This window comes from Nyctereutes procyonoides, unplaced genomic scaffold (genome assembly GCF_905146905.1).
Source record: "Nyctereutes procyonoides isolate TBG_1078 unplaced genomic scaffold, NYPRO_anot_genome, whole genome shotgun sequence".
Taxonomy (NCBI): domain Eukaryota; kingdom Metazoa; phylum Chordata; class Mammalia; order Carnivora; family Canidae; genus Nyctereutes; species Nyctereutes procyonoides.
The window spans coordinates 6601718-6622851 of NW_026575120.1; the positions used below are offsets into that span (position 1 = coordinate 6601718).

At 35.0% G+C, this 21134-nt stretch overlaps 1 protein-coding gene across 1 annotated transcript in view; it reads left to right on the top strand.

Annotated features, from left to right (window-relative positions):
- TNKS (tankyrase) overlaps window positions 1-21134 on the top strand; it is a 214906-nt gene that overhangs the window by 148977 nt on the left and 44795 nt on the right. The window contains exons 12-14 of the mRNA XM_055334908.1: window positions 9931-10102; window positions 15949-16028; window positions 19228-19373. Coding sequence (XP_055190883.1) covers window positions 9931-10102; window positions 15949-16028; window positions 19228-19373 — 398 coding nt within the window. The remainder of the gene's footprint in view (window positions 1-9930; window positions 10103-15948; window positions 16029-19227; window positions 19374-21134) is intronic.

Genomic DNA, 21134 nt, shown 5'->3' on the forward strand with positions numbered 1-21134 from the left:
CCTATGCCTTGATAATTTGGTACTTAGAGTTGATATGATATATAGGAACATGTAGATAAAACTAGCAGTTGAAAATACAGCAGTAGAGTATGAAAGATGGTCTAGGATTAGAAAGATCTTTTGGAAAGCCATTGACATAGTGATCATGTGTTGCAAGGTCCTGGTAGAAAAAATATGGAGAGTTAAGGAAGGGACCTTTGCAGATTACCATGTTTAAAGAGCAGCTGCGGGAAGAGAAAATTGACAGGTCTTTCAGTGTCTGTTGAGTGCAGTAGGAGTATGAAGAAGGAACAGGTGTTCAGTGCTGCAGGAAGAAGTCAAGGTGTAGGCAATGCCATTTAATTGGGCAATTTTTATACAAAGGTTTTGGCAGCTTTTGAAGGTGGTGGAGAATTGTATTTGTTAGGGTTTTGGCAATAAGCACACTCAAAGTGGGTAATTTGAGGAAAGCTTAATAAAGCAATTATATACAAAGGTGGGCAGGGTTTGAGGATATGAGCAAAGGATAGCAGCAAGTGGGGAGATGTTATCAACTCTGGGCAAGGGGCAAAGAAGGGGAGAGGTCCCGGAAGCTGAGAAGGTAGCTATTTGGGGAAGGCCCCCTTTTAACCCTGTAGCCTCCGCAAACATTTTTCTAACCCCTCCTCCTCATCTTCCTGCTTCCCACGGGTCTCCTGCTATTGCCTCTCATTGGCCAAATGTAGTAAGACTTAAAGACCAAAAGAGCTCATTGATATGATCCATACAAGTGAGTTTTCCAGGACACAGAGCAAGTGGAGGGATAGATGTGGATCTGGAGAGGCAAGCAGGCAATGTTCAGAAAAAGGATAAAAAAATGAATGTCTAGTAAAGAAAGGAGGGTTATAAGAAAATGGGGGTATTAGACACCTCATTTGAAAAAATCTACTTTTAGGAGGGGACATGATGAGATGAACATTGGGTGTTATACTATATGTTGGCAGATTTAATTTAAATAAAATATTTTTAAAAAGAAAAATCTACTTTTATAGTGGAGTAAATTTCCATTTCTAAAAAGTTAATTATCTCTTATCAACCCCCAGCTTTGCAAGATTACTATAAAACCTAAATGGGAGAGAAATGAAGATTTTATCCTTCTTGTGGCAGGTTTTTGCTTTATTATTGTTAGCTACCCTGGCATTCTATTGCTACTGATTTGTCTACTGTCATTATTAAGTAGAACTTAAGTTCCAGCTGCATATGATATTATTAATACCTAAGAATGAAAGGTTTCATTCAGAAGTGGGTTTTTATTCCATATATAAAAGAGCTGATATTTTGTCATTACTCGAGCATCTGTTAAATGTGTGGAGCATGGAGAAATTTCTTTTGATTGTTCATTTGTCTTAATTTGACAGATTTATTTATATTGTTTGTAAGAAGAAATTGTGTCAATAGTAATTGGCATTCAACAGGCTTATTTCTCACATTGAGAAGTGATGAAGAGTCTTTGCTCACTTTGGGGAAATGTGTTAGCTCGTTATTAGGATTTGATTAATGCTTTTCTAGAGGTGGATTGATAAGCAGTTTCTATTAGCCCTAAGATGTTAAATAAAATGCATTCAAAGCTATAAAGTACCTCTTATAGTTCAAATATCTGCAGTTTGAGCCTATCGGTGTAAAGAGCAAAAAGGGCCAGGGTCTGAGAGACATTACAGTTATCAGAAACAGATCATTTGAATCTAGATTAAGCATACATGGAAATCTGTATTATATAAATGTTCACTTATTACTTCTCTGAGATAACCCATATTGTTATCCCATAGAAATAATCTACAGAAATTGTACCTGACAGTCACAAAAGACTAGAACAAGGAATTTGGAAACTGTTGGATACCTTGACTGCATTTTCTGTCTCTCTTTCTGCAATTGGTTGGGTTTCTTTTCTTTGTTGGTCTTTGTTCATCTATTTCATTCTTCTTTTTATAAACTGTATTTTTCTGTTTTACTTCTTTATGCCCTAAATATGGGCTTTGCAGCCCCTCCTTTATGTGTCTTTAGCTTAAAAATATACCACCGATAGCTACTGTCTCTCCCAAGTCTCAAGGATGAGAAGGGGAGAATCCGAATGAGGCTGCGGTTCATGCACATAGCCATTGGATTGGCTCCTGCTAGTCTAATCAGCCATGCTCAGAGACTTGTTTCTCAGACAGTTAGGGCATGTGAGAAGGTGAGTACCCTTTTAATAAAACTAAATAAATAGATGCCATTATAATACACCTCTTTTCAGAGAACTTGATTCTTTTAAAATTCCACGTGAATCGTGAAGCTTTGCAAATAATGATACACTCAAGTTCCCCTAGTAAACAATCTAGTTTTATGTCTTTCAAATTATATTGAAATTTAACTTTTTAGACAAATTCGATACTCTTGTAGTGGGTTCACAACATATTAAAGGATTAATAAAAACCTTTTAAAGTGGAGTACCTGGGTGGCTCAGTTGGTGAAACATCCAACTCTTGGTTTTGGCTCCTGTCATGATGTCCATCCCACCATGGATAACAATGCTCTATAAATATCAGTAAAAACTTTAAGAGCAAAAAAAAAAAAAAAAAAAAAAAAAAAAAAAAAAAAAACCACACACAAAAAACTTCAAGATCAAATTAAATTACACTCTTACCACAGATTAAGTAAGTCCATTATTTGCAATATTAAACAATTTTGTCCACACTATTTAACTTTTTTTCCTTCAAATCTCTAGGGAAAGAAGAATGCATTTTTTATTTTTGGCTAGAGAGTATTTTAGTAGTTGGGGCGCCTGGATGGCTTAGTCAGTTAAACATCCGATTCTTGACTTAGGCACGGGTCATGATCTCAGGGTCATGGGATGAGCTCTGTGCTCAGAGGGGAGTCTGCTTGAGATTATCTTTCTCTCTCTCCCCCTCTCCCACAAACACGTATGTGTGCACATTCTCTTTCTCTCAAATCTTCTTTAAAAAAGAATATTTTAATAGTGTAGGGTTTGCTTGGTTTACACACTAGTACGATGAAAACAGATCCTTTATCACCAGAATTTACCAGTTTATTTTCACGAACCATTTAGTTACCAACCGTTTTGAACACCCACTTATACAGGCATGATACTTGTTACTAAAGGGTATATATGAAGTTTGAATTTGATCAAGAGTCTTCTCTCTTAAGGGACTTAAAATCTAGTAATAATTGTCTTATCCAACACAGTCAATTTGAATAGCTATTGTATAAATTGGAAAGTGATGTATATAGGGGTAGTATGGGTAGACTGCTATTCAGAGAATAGTTACTTCCACTGTTGGTAACAGGCTAGGGGAAAGATTAGAGAAATTTCATGAAGGAAGTAAGATTTCAGCTAGGAATGTTCAGGATTAGATATATAGAAATTGGCAAAATACAAATCATATTTTAAATAATGACTCAATCAGGATGGTAAAGGAGTTAGAAGTTATGATTAGTGAGTCCAGTAGGTACTGAAAAGGAGAATATAATGAAAATCTTGAGAAGATATTTTGGAGCAAAGTCTTGGTAGTTTCAATTGGAGAGTTTTGATTTTGTTCTCATAATACTTGGAGAGCCATTGGAAATTTTTGAATAGGCACGCAGCATGCACAGAATCTTGCTCCAGAAAGATAAATACTTCCTAGAAAACTACTGTCTTCTAGAAAGTCAATTACAGAAATGTAGATTCAAGGTATGTGCATAATATCTGGCATAATGATTTAGCAGTACTCAACAAAATTAGCTTTTTAAGATAGATCATATTTCTTACCTTTTAAAAGCTAAGAGGCTTTTAACATGCCTGCCACCTGTTCCCTGGGTTATAGTCTGTCCACTAGGACATAGACCTATTTTAGATTCCTATCTTTTATTCCTTTCTTGTAGATTTATTAATGCCTATCATTTATTTATTTATTTACTCACTCACTCTTCATTTCACTTGCAAAGTGTCCTGATTTGGGAGGAAATTACATTGTCATTCTAGCTGAAGGAATACAAAGACTGTTTTCAGCTCTGAGGTTACTTGAAATCCAGTTTAGATTGAGATATACCCATATATTCAACAGCTAAAATAGAATTATGAGTTAACAGTAGATGGTTAATTACAGAACTGTTGTGAGTGATATGGACAATGGTAGCTTTAAGTTTAGGAGAGAGATAAACTCAGTCTCGAGGTTAACACTTTGAGACTAGGCTATTCACACTGATTCCAATACTGAGAGACACCCCTCACCCATTTCCCTATAGTCTGCTCGCTAGTTTCCAAGATTGTTTTGGCATGTTTAAATCATACTTTTATATCCTATATATTTCAGGCCAAACGCCATTGTAGCTTTATATCATTTAGCTAATTACCCTCTGTAGGAAAGCCATTAATTTCTACTCAAACAAATAGAAAAGCATGCATACCTCAGGTGTTTAATCTCTAGATAGAAGGGGGAAAAGGGGAATATGTTTTATCTCTAAAACTACCAGATAATGTTTTTCTTCTGACACCTTCTGAATATTTATCTCAAACTAGTCCTGTCCACGTTACCACACATTATATGTAGCATTTTTCTTATTTGAGGCAGTTTTTGTACTTTGGTGAAAATTATCTCCTTAGCACTGAATGGTAAGAATCTTTGATGATACCCTCTATCATAGCCTTATGGTAGAGATAGGGATGGAGGGGAATAGAGGACCAGATCTAAAGAAGATTTGATCAGAAAATCGATGTAACACTCCCTATTTTCTTCCAGAAGTGTGTATGTTGGTGATTGCAGATTATATATAATTACATGTAATTAATTATATATATATAAAGAATTATATATATATATATATATATAAAGAATTGTATCTCCTTAAAATATGAATAATAAATTAATGATGGTATATATAAAATCTGTCAAACACATTTTTTAGGTTAAAAACACAAAACTTATGGAGAGCAATACATACATATATGCATATAGTTATTTAATTTGAAAATTCTTAGAAAAATCCTTGTGAGTGGCAATCTCATTTGGTTATCTGAGCTTAAGTCAGCATTTGAGTGCTTAATTATATGTATAATACTAGACTGTATTTTTTGGTTTATTTCTTTTCTTAGAAGCTTGATTCTTATCTAATAAAGAATATTTTAAATGTTGTTAAGCCTGTTTTTTTGACTGAGTGAAGAACTTTCAATGTGTGAGTCAAAATTGTCAAAGCCAAGAGGACAAAAAAACCAATGTTGTCATGACTTTCAGGTTGTCATGGACTTTGGTTGGCCCTTTTATTCAGTGCTTTCAATTACAGTTTTGTGAATAACATGCCCATATCATTTAATCTCCTATATTTCTCCATCAATAGAGTAAATTACTATCAGTTCCCATTTCTGTAACTTATGGTATTAGAGTAATAAATCCAAACCTATGGGAACCATTAAACAATTAGAGTTCCCTATAACTCTCTGGGATCATAATGAAATATAATCACACTAGCTCCAAAATATCATCTTTTTCACTGTGAAACTGAATTAGAGCAGCAATGCAAATCCTGCCAGATAACCCATTTTAAAAATCGGGGTATGGGGATTGACCTATAGTCCTATAAAACAGTTATTTCTGCCCTCTAAAAACAAATTTATCACATACCTTGGAAGGCACATACACTTTGGCTTCCTTGCCTTGAACCACTTCAGAATATATATGTGGAGGGGAAAAAAAGTACATTGACCACTTTGTAGGGAGCCCTGATTATATTTCATGGCTGGTTGGTAATAAATAAATAAATAAATAAACCAAGGCAGAACATTAGCATGTTGATAAAGTTAAATATAAGAGGAAGTTCGGGGGGGGGGGAAGAGGAAGTTAAGGGATCTTAATTTTTGTTTTCAATTTTGAATCAATTTAACGATAGTAATAACTCTGACAGCCAATTTCTTATCAATCATTTTTCCTTTTCTTCTTTGCTTCAGAACAGGGATCAGCAAACATGTTCTTAAAATTCTAGATAGTAAATATTTTTGGTGTTGTAGGTACTTATATAACCATTTTAAATGCAATCATTTAAAGATATAAAAATCATTCTTCGCTTGCAAGCAGTACAAAATAGTCAGCTGATTGGAATTGATCCATGGATCACAGCTTGCCAACATCCTCTACAGAACTCTGTTTTGTTCAGATTTGGGAGCTTCACAGAAGGCTGATCTCAAACAGTTGTGGTAGTCTTATTCTCCTTGCTAGTGACTGGTACAGGCGTGGGCTTGGGAGGCATTTCTGGCCCTAGCCATATTAATCTGCTGGGAAAGGTTTCTTCTCTTTTCCAATAGATGTATAAAACATCCTTTTTGGCTTTGGCTGAGATTATACGGAGCTGATAGCATAGAGCTGCCACATAGAAAGACAAGCCTGGAGTCCTGAGATTAGGGAATCTGAGAAATTTGACATTTGGGTCTAGTGAGGAATACTACTTCCTCACAAAAACCCTTGTCTAATGTCTGTTTAATATTTTCCCTGGCATCCATTGTTGTTCATTCTCTGAGTTATACAAAGTATCACCAAATTGTTCTAGTTTTGTTGTTCTCTTTGTTTCCATGGAATGAGTCCTTCTGATGATATGTTGATATTTCTCTACAACTAATCACAGCACTTCAGCTTTGTTGTCTGATAAAGAACTCCATAGATATTCTTTTGTTGCTATGATAACTCTTTAGAGTTTGAGTGGAAAATTCCTAATAAAAAATATTTTCTAAAATTTTCTAAAGCAAAGAATTTTAAATTAACGCCGGTCTGTGTTGTACTTTAAGAAAGTTTGGTTTTCTGAAATACTAGAATACCACCTATGGGAATGAGTAAATGCCTTCTATACATAAACAGGGATGAGGACATAAAGTTTCAGTATATGATCAAGGTTTTAACTTTCTAGCATTATCAATTGGTCCTCATCAACTGGTTGGAATTTTTTTCAGCTAAACATAAAAAATTTATAAATTATGGGATCCCTGGGTGGCACAGCGGTTTGGCGCCTGCCTTTGGCCCAGGGTACAATCATGGAGACCCTGGATCGAGTCCCACATTGGGCTCCCGGTGCATGGAGCCTGCTTCTCCCTCTGCCTCTCTCCCTCTCTCTCTCCCCCTCTCTCTCTCTCTCTCTCTCTCTCTCTCTCTATCATAAAAAAAAATCAACTTTCTAAAAAAAAATTTATAAATTAACAATAACCGTGATTTATACATTATTCTATTTTTTGCACTTATTCACATAAGCTATTCACATAGCTCCAAGCTGTGTCCTTAAACTTTGTATTTCTGGGGGTGAGGACGACAGAGGGGAAGAGTTATATTTAAGATTAAGTCATAATTTTGTGTTTAAATAGATTGCAATTTGCATATAGCATCTAGCACTTATTAAGGGCTTAATAAATGTTAGCTGCATCCCTTCCTTATGAGACTTTTTAGGAGGTAAACAACTTAGTTCTAATTTCAACAAGGGTGTAAGGAGTGTGAAACAGAGAATAATAGCTCGGTAGAGAAATGAGAATGTGTCAGTGGAGCTGCATTCAGGACCATCCCTCCAAAACTGAGAAGGGGAGAGGAACAAGAAAAGTGAATGTAAATAATAGTGAGTGGTGATTTTTGCCCAGATTTGCTCCAAGAATGTATGCCCCAGAGTGAGTGAGAGACAGAAGGGAAGCTGCTGTTTTCTGTACTGCTCTGTATCACTATGCATATGTATAAGGCAGTCTCTCCTTACACAGAGTATTTTTAAGTGTTTAAAGATATTGTATGACTTTGGTATTCAGTTGATCTGCTCACACTTTGAAGGTAAAACTGGTGAGTGTTGAATTTACTAAGAAACCTTAGGTCTCTGTACCATTACATTGCTAGAATAATGTTGACCAAAGGCAAACTTTACCTTTTGCAATGACTTTAGAAACTAACACCTTCATAAAATGGGGTTCCAGTGTAATCTAATAAAGCTGGAGCATAGTAAGCCTATCGAATTGTGATTTTTTTTTCAAATTATGATTTTAAAATATAGTAGAAATGGGGCACCTGGGTGGCTCAGATGGTTGAGCGTCTGCCTTTGACTTAGGCCATGATCCCAGGGTCCTGGGATGGAGCCACATGTTAGGCTCCCTGCTCAGTGGGGAGCCTGCTTCTCTCTTTCCTTCTGCCCTTCCTTGCTTGTGCTCTCTCTCTCTCTCTCAAATAAATAAAATCTTTTTAAAAAATATATAGTAGGAAGTATAAAAGTAAATTACAGATGGTCTTAATTGACAGCATTGAGGGGTCACTAGTTTGAGCTGAAAAAGAACTTGGTAATATCTGTATTTTGAAGTAGTAATTCTCAAACCATGTTCCCATGATTTAAGAAGCTGTACTGAGGATTTCTGTCACTACAATTAAATAATTTAGTAGGTTCCTTATCAGATTTACAGATTTAATGATCAGAATTTCCCAATTTTTTCTCTTACAGTGAGGTAACAAAGGAATGTTCATAGAAAAAGTCAAGAAGTTTAGTTTGGTAGCTTATGTTTTCCATCAATACATGCTAATAATGGCTGTGCTTTTATGTTGCCTGTGTATAAACAGTCACTTTTCTGGTGGCAAATGAGATCTAATTAAATATGTCAGTATTTCATGGCAAATTTTGTTAAACACCATTAAGAATTTAGATAAACTCTTGCCTGAACAAGTGTGACAGCCTTACTTAAAATGATGAAAGACTGAAGACTTGGAGATCAGTCATCTTAAATCTTTTCTGTCCTTAATTTTGTATTTGGTGGGTATATACAAATGCTTAGAATAATCTGCTAGCATATATTTGAGAATTTACTCCCTTAAGACGAGCTTTCTAGAAGACCCAGAAGATCTATATAATGCAATCCATACTCTCAATAGCCATAACAAAACCTAGCCTAGTGTTAATAGTATTAACTTTACATGGGTATTCAGAAAGGCAGTAATCATCAAGCCTTTAGGTAATCAAGACTTCTTAAGAAAGATGAAAGTTGCACTGAATTACATAATCCAGAAAGATGAAGGGTTTCTTTGAAAGAAGCAGTATGTACAATGAACATGGGCTTTGGTCTGTTTGGAATAAAAGGTATTTACTGGGGCATCCTGGAAAACAGGTTTGATTAAATTATGAAGCTGATCCCAAAGTTGAATGTTATCTTAAACAGTCTTCAAACTAGCTAAATTATTCTTCCTTGTTAAGTGTTCAAAGTTTTAAAATGGAACATTTTAATCTTTATTTTTGGGTGATTAAATGTATTTGTAATTCAGTGAGGGCATTCTATTAAAACTATTTACTAAAATTAGAAAAGAAATGTGGGGCACCTGGATGGCTCAGTGGGTTAAGGCTCAGGTCATGATCCCAGGGTTCGGGGATCGAGCCCCACATCGGACTGCCTGCTCAGTGGGAATCCTGCTTCTCCCTCTTTCTCTGCCTGCTTCTCTCTCTGCCTGCTGCTCCTCTGCTTGTTTTCTCTCTCTCTCTGTCAAATAGATAAATAAAAATCTTTTTAAAAATGTAATTAGCTATTTTGATTGTCTTTGCTTACATATTCTGTTGTCTTTATTTTACGGAAGCAAGTTTGGTAAAACCCATTCATCCAAAAGAATTTCATGTGTATCTTAGATGTGGCAGGCAGTGAATGTCAGAGTCCCAGCCCTAGAGACCTTACATTCTAGTTGTTGAGTGTAGTGGCAGGAAGTGGAAGACAGACAGGAAGACAGTCATTCCGAGAGGGGATGAGTATATTGTAATTTTCAGTAAAGGGGTCAGAAAAGGATAAGTAAGAAACTGATATTTTTTCAGAAGCGGTAAACAAAAGTTAATAGTAAATAGTCTGTGGCATTTTTCAAAACACCTTGACAATTTATTTTTCTCATAAGAATGTATTTGCTAGGGTGTAAAATGGAATGAGTAGATACTCAATTGTGTGCCCACCCAACGATTTTTCAGATGAATGCACTGGACACCCTTGGTCAGACTGCTTTGCATAGAGCCGCGCTAGCAGGTCACCTGCAGACCTGCCGCCTCCTGCTGAGTTACGGCTCTGATCCTTCTATCATCTCCTTACAAGGCTTTACAGCAGCACAGATGGGGAACGAGGCCGTGCAGCAGATTCTAAGTGGTGAGTTAAAATAAATAAACAGTACGTTCTGTGCTTCCCGTTTCATGTCCACTGATAGAAACAGACAAATTTTGCACTACTCATTTTAAGGAGCTCTTTGGAACGCTTTCTTTGCCTGAATATTTTTCATAACTTTCCTTGTTTGCAGTTTAGCCCGAGCCCCCCCCCCCCCATCAACCTTTTTGGTGGAGTGTGAGGTAGGTGTCATGAGAAGGAAACATACTCTTTTTTTTTAGTTTTAAATTGAAAACCAGACTCATGAGTGTTATGATCAAAGGAGACTTAAAGCTCATAGAAACTGTGGAATTATGGCAGCTCTAAAACCTATCAAATAGAGAAAACTAGAAATCATTCATCTGGTAATGGTCTTCAATTAATTGTTCTTACATATGTGATAATCTGACCTGCTTTTTTTTATAATTCCTAACTTCATTACACCATTATGAGATTATCTTGGTTTTTTTCTAGCTTAAATATAATTATAAAATCTTGCTGAATATCAGTGCCTACCTAATACAGTATTAGATATTTTAGCTATTTAATTGATTGAGGGAGGTCAAACACAGAACTGACATGAAAGTATATTAGTTTCCCAAGCCCCCAAATTAGAGGAAATAACACAGTCTTGCTATTAAAAAATGGTGAGCTACATACAAAATTATTGGTATAATTGACTCTTGTTTCCCATCCCTTTCATTCTATCTGTGGGTTATATCTGCTCTAGGACATAACAAACTGGAAGAGTAAAATGGAGAAGGAAGCCTTAGAGACTAGGAATCTGAAGTCCTAGTTACTTTCTTCTGCCTATAACCCGGATTTCTTTACTCCATCAGATACAGTGCCCTCCCCCCTCTTGTCATAATGAATATTTTATAACATCCCCTTTCCTTATCCAGAAGTGAAATTTACAGATACTGTGGCCTAACTGTATACTTACCTTCTAAAAACTCTATATTAAATGCCTTAACTAAAATATAGAGGGAAAGTGAGAGTAAGTTGCAGTAAAATAATTTATGATTATTGTAACAGTAATAGCTTGGACAAAACTACTCTAGAAGACAAAAGTATACCCCACAAATTTTGAAGGGTTCCCCAAAATATAGCACAGTTGAGGATTACACCTCTATTCTGAAATAGGGAGCTTTCCAGGCTTGTGAGCTCACATATGTTATTAGGTCTGAATCAGAGATAACCAGCCTCAGAAGAGTATCTGTACCATATTTTAAAAGCTATTACTTATGATTTACTTTCCTCATGCTAGTTCATTCATAGATAATATCATTCTACTTCACTCTTAGATGGTGATCTTGAGACGGTTGAAGTAATAAGCCCTGTGTAGGACACCCTTTACTATCAAAACTAAAAAGATCTAAAGGAATGAAATTTCCTATTATAGGATTGCAAGCTTGAACTATGAAAAACATGACTTCATTTAACTTCTGTTTCTACAGAGCAATAGGACATTTACTTAAAGAAGATTATCATGCTTTGACTAGGAATTCTTTCTGCCTTCTCAGTAAATTCTAATATAATTTCTAAAAGGTGTGACTTTTATTAAAGCATTCTAAATTTTTTTCTTCCACTTTTTGCCAAGAACCATTTAGTGCTGAATTTTAAGTTAGATTTTATAAGTTATAACCATAGATCAGGCAAACAGCTATCACATTAAAATTTCTAATAAAATTATGCAGAGTTTTAGAGATAATTGACAAAATGGAAAAGATGGAATAAATTAAGCAGATTAGATCCATTAATGCTATTTAAATGTCTTCTAATGCAATGCATTAGACTATATGACTTCTGATAAAAGATAAATACTGAATCACAAATGAAATATTTTATTCAATTATTTTGATAATTCTTCATAAAAGTTTGTTTGGAAGATAAAACATATATAGGTAATTAAATGCGTAACATACAGGACGCCTGGGTGGCTCAGCGGTTGAGCGTCTGCCTTCGGCTCAGGTCGTGATTCCGGGTCCAGGGCTCAAGTCCTGCATCAGGCTCCTACAAGGAGCCTGCTTCTCTCTCTGCCTGTGTCTCTGCCTTTCTCTGTGTCTCTCATTAATATATAAATAAAATCTTAAAAATAAATAAATGAATGTGTAACATTGGACATGCCAGAACTTTTTGGTTTAATTCTTAATATTCTTTATTGATCTGGGAAAATAATATAGATAGTAGAATTATATAGTAAAATCTTGCCCTTAGAAAGGATTTGGAAATAGGAACTGTTTTTTGTTTGTAAAAGGATTTAGGGCAGCCCGGGTGGCTCAGCGGTTTAGCGCCGCCTTCAGCCCAGGGCGTAATCCTGGAGACCCCAGGATCAGTCCCACGTCAGGCTCCCTGTATGGAGCCTGCTTCTCCCTCTGCCTGTATCTGTGCCTCTCTCTCTCTCTCTCTCTCTCTGTCTTTCATGAATAAATAAATAAAATCTTTTAAAAAAAAGGAAAAAGAAAAAGGATATAATTTTTTAAACAAAGATTTCTGTGAGAAATTTGTGTAGTCTGTGGACCACGTGCTAGCTGAACTTTTTGATTATACCTACATTTACAAATCAAATTCTAGGTTATATGTATAGTGACTCCTAAATGAATGCATCAGTCACATAGGGTATATACTAAGTTATTGGAGTTCTGTTCTGGGTAACCTTTTAACGATGCATTTAAATACACCTGTTACCAGGTTTGATATCAACTTTTAGAAACCTGCACTTCCAGCTCCCAAGTCAGTAATTGCCAATAGTTTACATTAATAAAGTTTGAATTGTAAACTATTGGCAGTATTTATGTCAAAGTTAATGTCAGATAGTAGTGTTTCTAAACCATCATTTTAAAACATCCTTTCAGAAGATCTGACTTTTTTCTCTAGGCCTGCTTTCTCTGTACCTGCTCTATCTGGTATGGTAGCTACTAGCTACATGTGGCTAAATTTAAATTAGTTAAAATTAAATAAAAGCTTAGGATCTGCTCAGCAGTTGTCCTAGCCATATTTTAGGTACTCAGTAGCCACATGTGACCAGTGGCTACTATATTAGCACAGATAAAGAGTATTTCTAGTGTCACAGACAGTTCCTTTAAACAGAAGTTTGAGGCTAGACTTGACATGAGTTATTCTGTTTATTCCAGTATGGTTATCTCATTACTTTTACCTAATCATTTACAGAGGTAAGGATTTGGGGATTTATAATAGCTAAACTAAACGCTGAAATCCCCATTTGCATTTGCACATTGAAATAAGGCACGAAGACCGATTACCACTCCAGTAAACATCCAGTCTACAGGAGATTTAAAAAATAATAATAATAACAAACTGCCTTCCAGATTTGAAACTTTAGGTTTGGGATGTTGTTATTGTTTTCTTTTCTTTTCAAATTTTTCTTTTTTTCTTTCTTTTTTCTCTTTTCTTTTCTTTTCTTTCTTTTCTTTTTTTCTTTTCTTTTCTTTCTTTTCTTTTCTTTTCTTTCTTTTCTTTTCTTTTCTTTTCTTTTCTTTTCTTTTCTTTTCTTTTCTTTTCTTTTCTTTTCTTTTCTTTTCTTTTCTTTTCTTTTCTTTTCTTTTCTTTTCTTTTCTTTTCTTTTCTTTTCTTTTCTTTTCTTTCTTTTCTTTTATCCTGGTGAGCCAGAATAGAATTGGAGAAAAAATTAGAAGCAAGTCATCTTTAGTTTTTGACTCTAAGTGAAATCTTTAATTTCATACTCTGCAAAAGCCAGTGTGCTTATAGGAGAATTTACTAATATAGTACTTAGCGTATCAGCCACTCTTCTTTTATGTATGTTGGCTTTTAACTTAAGTTTTATATCCTCCTTTTAATTCTGCATCTCTTTGTACAATGTTCCTGATGTGTGTTTGTGTGTGTGTGTGTGTATCTATATATCCTTTCAGCTAATACTTTGTCACATTGTTTCTAAAATGAATCTGTTCTAAGCCTATTCATGATTTATAATGGATGCAAAACCCTATAATTTGTACAGTAATGAATCAATATCTTTAAATAACTACTTTCTGCTCTTTAGGAGTAAGGATTTCTCCATAGTTCTCAGAAGAATTCTTAATATTTGCATAAAAATTTTTGCTTGATTGTAAAATATACCCTTTTGCAAGTAATCTGCATCAAGACCAGTGTGCCAATTTCAAATTGTTCTTAGAATTAAAACATTTAGCCACATTAATTGTATACCTCAAATGCTAGAGTCTGAAAATATCCAAAGGTCTAACTCCATATATATAAACAAGTGTCATTTTATTTTGTTGAAATGATAATCCTAAAGGAGTACCTACAGATATCTGAAGGATGTTTCAATGAGTTTTACCAGCTGCCAGAATCACTGTCACAGAGAAGTTATATATACACAGACTTTCTCATCCATAAATGCAGCCATGGCATGCACAGTGAGGATGGAAGCAAGTAAGACAAGAAGGAACAGGATAAAAGGCAGCCAGAGAAAGCCATGATAGGCCAAACTCACTGACCCCCCATATGACATAGCATGGAAGTCAGTTCAGCAAATGCTTTTTGAATGTTCTTTGTGAAAAGGAACATGAAGATGATCAAGACCTGATTTCTTTCCTCCACAATTCTACAAACTAACAAATAATAAACCCTCTTCTAAAGAAACATATTTATTGATATTTCAGAAATGTACCTCATCATATGAAATACTCTCTTCTTTCCTCGCTTTAATCTTATCATTTTACCTAAGTATTATCATGACTAAATAAACACATGGAAGAGTTCTCATAGCCTATTCTGTAAAACAATAGTCTCCTGAATGAAGCACTTTAGACTAGAAAGAGCTCAAGTATTTCTTCTGAAATCTAAAACCTTTTTCATAACATCACTTGATCTTCCTACGTAGACAGTGGACTCAAGAAAGGCATCTTTGATCATAGGATAATCCTCTTTCGGATTTAAGAGAAACCAACACTGACTTTTTAGGTGCAAAAACCAAGCTGTTAAGTGATCTGCTGATCATCACCATTACTAGTCAAAATCCAAGTGACTTCATTCCTTTTGTGTTACATGAGTTTGTATATACATGCTCATTATAAAGGCCACATGTAATGTCCACAAACGTATTTTGAGCAATCTATGGTGTTATCTTTAAAAAAATTATGTGAGCCAATGTGTAATGAATTTTTGGTTTGTTTATATTATAATAATCAAAACACTTTTGTTTGTTAGCCACATACTTCTAGACCTAACAGCCTAATCTATATTCTATCTAGCATTTGTGTCACACCTCCCAATTGTACAGACATTTTTAATTGCATTTCCCTGAAGCCATTCAATGAATATGAATTAAATTTCTGTGTTTAGTAGGCCTTTTTTGTACACTGATTATATTTTCTGAGATCACTGATTTTGGAAGTAGTCCTTATGTTTCATATTGAGGAAGTCAAGGCCAAAAAAGAAAAAAGCTAGACATTAAGTACTAGAAGTTGAGTGTCTTCCCTCGGTTTACACAACAAAATCTATGGCAAAGCTTTGCTACCATACTTTGTAAAGCCAAAGTATCATGGAGATGTTTTTGATATCATGCTCCTATGTTTCTTTATTCCCTTTTGCCAAGTGTTGGCCAAAAAGTTTAAAGACTAGAATAGTACAGTTGGAGAAGGATTTGTGTGTCTTTGAATTTATTTAAATGTAGCTTTAGGACAAGATGGATGTGAATTGAAACAAGAAGCCACTTTTTTCTTATCTGAAAACTATTGAGAAAAATCCATAGATTAGACCTCAGGAATTTCTGACCTCTTAGTCTCTCTTTTCATTCACCAAATAATTTTCCCATCTTAACTCTGTGATTTCTTAAAAACCAACAGTAGTTTTTCCTCTCTTTTATTCAGAAAGTACACCTATACGCACTTCTGATGTTGACTATCGACTCTTAGAGGCATCTAAAGCTGGAGACTTGGAAACTGTGAAGGTAAATCGCTGCTTTTAACCTCTCGGTAGCACTATTGAAACTTTGCTAACCAGTACATTTTAAGCTTCTAAGTAAAACTATTCAAATCCGAACAATAAAAGGGATGAACAAAGTAGATCCATAAACAGGAGAGCTCTTTAACCAGAAAAGATTTTCTAGTATGTGCTTTATATCCATTAAACCACTTTAGTCACTTTCCTTCCGGTTATATGACTCTTTTATATCCACTTATATTAATGAAAGTGTTATTTTTAGCCACATTTGTAAATTTCTAAGCTAGTTCAAGCCCAGGTAATAGTACAATAAAGTTTGGAACAATGTTTCTTCAAGTTTTCTATTAGATTCTCATAATTGCTCTAGAAAAGCATTCTTATAACAGCCTTTATTTGTGATATAGAAACATGCAATTATAAACATTAACATTAAATTATAGATTTATTTTTTTTCAAATATAAAATGATATTCTTATATTGAATATGCTTTTTTAAAACACATACTTCCTATCTGTAATCACCCACGTAGAGGTGAAGATAGAGATAGAGGTTTTATTCTGATTTGGGGATTTGTCTTATAGTTTCTTTCTTCCTTTCTTTCTTCCTTCCTTCCTTTCTTTCTTTCTTTCTTTCTTTTCTTCTTTCTTTCTTTCTTTCTTTGAGGAAGGCTAATTGTCAAATTGGTACTGACAATCATACTAGGTTATTTTTTACAAGCTAAATTTTATTCTTATTAAGCAAACTAGCAAACTGATGTAACATTCTTGCTGATGTATACTGGTTGAAAATGACAGTAAACACTTTCAAGCTCTGTTGCCTAGAAATTCTTTTTTATTTCAGTATGTGGCCACTTCTAACATCTCTTCCATCATGCAAGAACATCTAAAGTTATTTAAAGAAAAATAGTAAATTTCAGTTGTGTAAACTGAGGAGAAATTTTAAAGTTCTCTTAGATCTAAGGCTATGTACTTTTTTTCTTATTGAAATTACATACTTTTCATCATTTGAAATGTATCCCAATAAAAGAAAATCTTTCAATATAAAAGTGGCCAGGACTCCTTTTCTGCATCACAGCATGATAATCTCAGGACTTGCTACATGTGCCTATTATCATTAAATGAGTAGTTTAGTATTTTCTTAATAATGTAATTTTTAATTCCATATGTTTTGTATGTGCTGGTAGGCAAATCTAATACAGCTTTCAGGTTTCCTAAACAATCCATTCACAATAAAAACCAACCTATTTTTATGAATGGAATGGAAGTGGCAGAAGAAAAAGCAAAGCACAAATTAAGTGAGAATTAAGCGTGGTAAATTTCTTTCCCTAGAGACTTCAGAAAGTATTAAAATGTTAGAAATTAGAAGAAAAAGCTGTGTGCCGAGTAAAGGATTTGAAATTATGAAAATCAGGTAGGAAGAATGTAAAAGTGCTTTGGCATTCAAAAGGAAGGTGAAATGGAACGGAGAATAAGGAACTTCCAAATATTAGAAAGCAAATATTTAATAAGCAGAATGGCTTTTATTTTTGTGACCTGGCAAAATGAGCTGTGTTTCATTCCGTACTGCGTCCCTGTTTTGCTGATATTCTCTGCCCCCCCCAAAAAAAGTTAATTTAGAATATAAGCCTGAAGAAAACCTGGCAGCCGCAAGAAGCAGCTTCAATCATGTAAGACACCTATAGAAGGTGTTCACTACCAATTTTTGTGCTCTTTAGTTTTATGTATTAATTTACTCACTTCTGTCTCATTTTGTTTTTTGATTCTATAATTTATGTATTAAGGCAGCCACAGTCTGATTTGTCATGAAAGAATAAGATATTTGACCCAGCCAGATGACAGTGGCTCTTGAGATTAGAGAGTCTGGGGCTTCTCCATATAGAGCTGATGAGCTGAAGCTCTCCCTTATGGCCCAGATTTTCTTCCATCTTGTAATCCTTGTACCACCTGAAAAGTCATGTGTACCCTACCAGTGTGAGGGTCCTACCCAGTAAGTCAGTAGAAACACATGCCTTCCAGGCTCTTAGGTTTTATATAGTAATAGCTCTAGAGTGGCAGGAGCAGCAACAAAATTGTCAAATGCCTGGAAAGCTCTGCTGTCATACCTTGTGGGCTAGAAGATGTCCCTGTTTTCTTGGCTTTTTGACTATTCTTCTTTCCATTCCCTTTCTCTGCATCACTTCCCTGAACGAGGGTAATTAGGAGAGTAAACAAGGATGTAGCAGAAAGATTGAGAGACTATAAATCAGGAAAATCATGTTTGAGCCTTTATTGTACCATGTACCTTACCAACTCTATGAGAAAGGACAAGTTGCTTAGCCCTCCCCAAGCCTTGGTTTCCTTATCTGGAAGATGGAGATAATGATCAACCTCAGAGATAGGAAATTATTCTCTCACTGAAAGAATATGAGATTCTTGATCAGTCATGCATTATTATTCACGTGTTGTTACTAAAATTCATCTGCCACTGCCAGTGGTGCAGCCTGCTGGTTCTTCCTTTGCTTCCCACCCCTCTGTAAGCAGAAAGAATCGAGCCTATGCGGAAAGGCTGGCATTCCCAAGGAGATGAAAGGTGAAACCCTAGAGAATGACTAGACCAGCCTGCCATGTAGAATTAGACAGTCCTCTCCCAAAGATCAGGTGAAGCATTGATGACCGCATGGCTGTGCTATACCGGGTCAGAGGGCAGACTGGATGGCCCAGGCAAAATTAATGTCATTTTTCTGGAGGTGTTTTGCTGACCACGTCAGCAGAGATGAGAATTCTGTGTAGTTCTGCAGTCAGCCAGGTGGTCCTACTTGAGGAAAGCATGGCTAACAGCACGCTAGTACAAGCAGATGTGCTAGGGCCAACAATCTCAGGAAGGAAACCCTGTGAAGATGAAAGATGAAGGCATAATTTGCCTTGAAGATTCTTGCTGTATTCTGGGTTTTTCTTTTTGATTAGGATTTTGGCCAGGAAATGTTTTTTTTTTTTTAAAAAAAAAAAAAAGATTAAATTGCTCTGTAAACACTAAGAATATTTGTAGACACTGTGAAGCCAAGCAGCGTGCTGATTTTTAAACATCACTTGCATTATCTAATCTTTTGAAATAAATATTCATTAGGAAATTACAGCTTATCCAAGATGCCTGCAGTATTTTGGAGCAAAACCTATGAATAAATATTAATGCTCTTTTTGTGTTGTGTGTGTGTGTGTGTATCATTAAAGCAACTTTGCAGCCCTCAAAATGTGAATTGCAGAGATTTGGAGGGCCGGCATTCTACACCCTTACACTTTGCAGCAGGCTATAACCGCGTGTCTGTTGTGGAGTACCTTCTACACCATGGTGCCGATGTCCATGCCAAAGACAAAGGGTATGTGTTAGAATTCAGCTATTGAGGGCTTAACAATTTTTTGGAAATATTTTCGAAGTCTTAGGAATTTTCTTTTACCATTAAAAAAGTAATGAAAACTTAAAGCATCTAAATAGAAACGTACAGTATAGAAAATGAGAATCCCTATTACCGTACCTTCTAGAGATTATAATAACATTTTGTGATAATTCTCCAGATTTTTTTAAAAGTATGAATCAGTGTATATGCGGTTGTGGCAGCAGTGCTTGTTTTTTTTTGTTGTTGTTGTTGTTGTTCTTTTTTAGCAGTGCTTGTTTTTAACATAAATGATGATGCCATTCTGTGCAGCTTAATTTGCTTTTTTTTTTAAAGCATATCTTTTTTTTTTTTTTTTTTTTTTTTAATTTCTGATAGTCACACAGAGAGAGAGAGAGAGGCAGAGACACAGGCAGAGGGAGAAGCAGGCTCCATGCACCGGGAGCCCGATGTGGGATTCGATCCCGGGTCTCCAGGATTGCGCCCTGGGCCAAAGGCAGGCGCCAAACCGCTGCGCCACCCAGGGATCCCTTAATTTGCTTTTTTATCCAGTAGCATATCTTGAATGTCTTTCCATTTTAGTAATTAATTGTTCATCTCATCTTTTTAATGTCTATAACAGTATTTTATTATATTATATGAATGTGTTTATATAGTTTATACTTTATTCTTTGTTCTTTTTCTCTTTTTGCTATTAAAAATATATAATCTCTTCTCAAAGAAGCCATCCATTCCAAAGTCACTGGTATTAATAGACATATAATCTTATTTTTACTAATTCAGTTATGCTATGTTTTTATATTAGTTTACTAAATTATTTTAATTTATCTAGACAAAGTTTAAAGCAGCCATGGCATATTTAGAAATGAGACAAAGATGTTTTAATTGAAATGAGCTTCCATATTCTAAATTAATTTCATATCATCTCAAAATAGAAATAAGCAAGCACTTTTCTGTGCAATTACATACCAGAGTACTGTGGAACTTAAACCATACAATTTAGACTTCAATTAATCATTACGGATTTATTTATCTTTTAAAAGGGACACATCAGACTTGAATATTCAGTAATAATATTACCAGCTCTTTCCAAGTATTAGAGTGCCCTGGAGAGCAACCAGCATTTGTTTCTATTGCCCGTTTTAATTAGCACTTAGTATTTTTGGTCTCAAAACATTAAAAAAGAAAAAAAAACTGATCTCTAAATAAAAAGGCATTTGATACCTTGTTTTTGTCATGTTTTAAATGCAACTTAGACTTATCTTTTTGATTCACCCTTTTTTGGGGGGAACCCCTTTCTATCCTTTTAGAATGCCATCTGCCTTTCAACTGGAGCTTAGAGTTATCTCAGAATAGTTTGTTCATAAGTTGAGGCAGCTAAAATTTTCTCATCTGACTGGAGTTTATGGTTGGTGTCACTGTTTTCCTTACTGAATACTGAAGTTTCTGTATAATTTGCATTTTGAGTTTTCATTGCATGACGCCTAAATATTTAAATCTAGGCATAGAAACCACTACTGAATTATTAGGAATAAAGAAATAAAAACCAAGGACAAAAGGTAGCACTTGCCTAAATTAGTTTATTTAATTAAATTGCATTGTATATTTTATAAGCAAGCAGACAATTTTCATTAGGAAAACTCAAATGGAAAAAAATCTAAACTGATAAAACCAGATTATTGATTAGATTATTCCTGAAATCAGTTTGTAGTGTTGCTCTTTATAATGATGAAACCTGACTTAAAC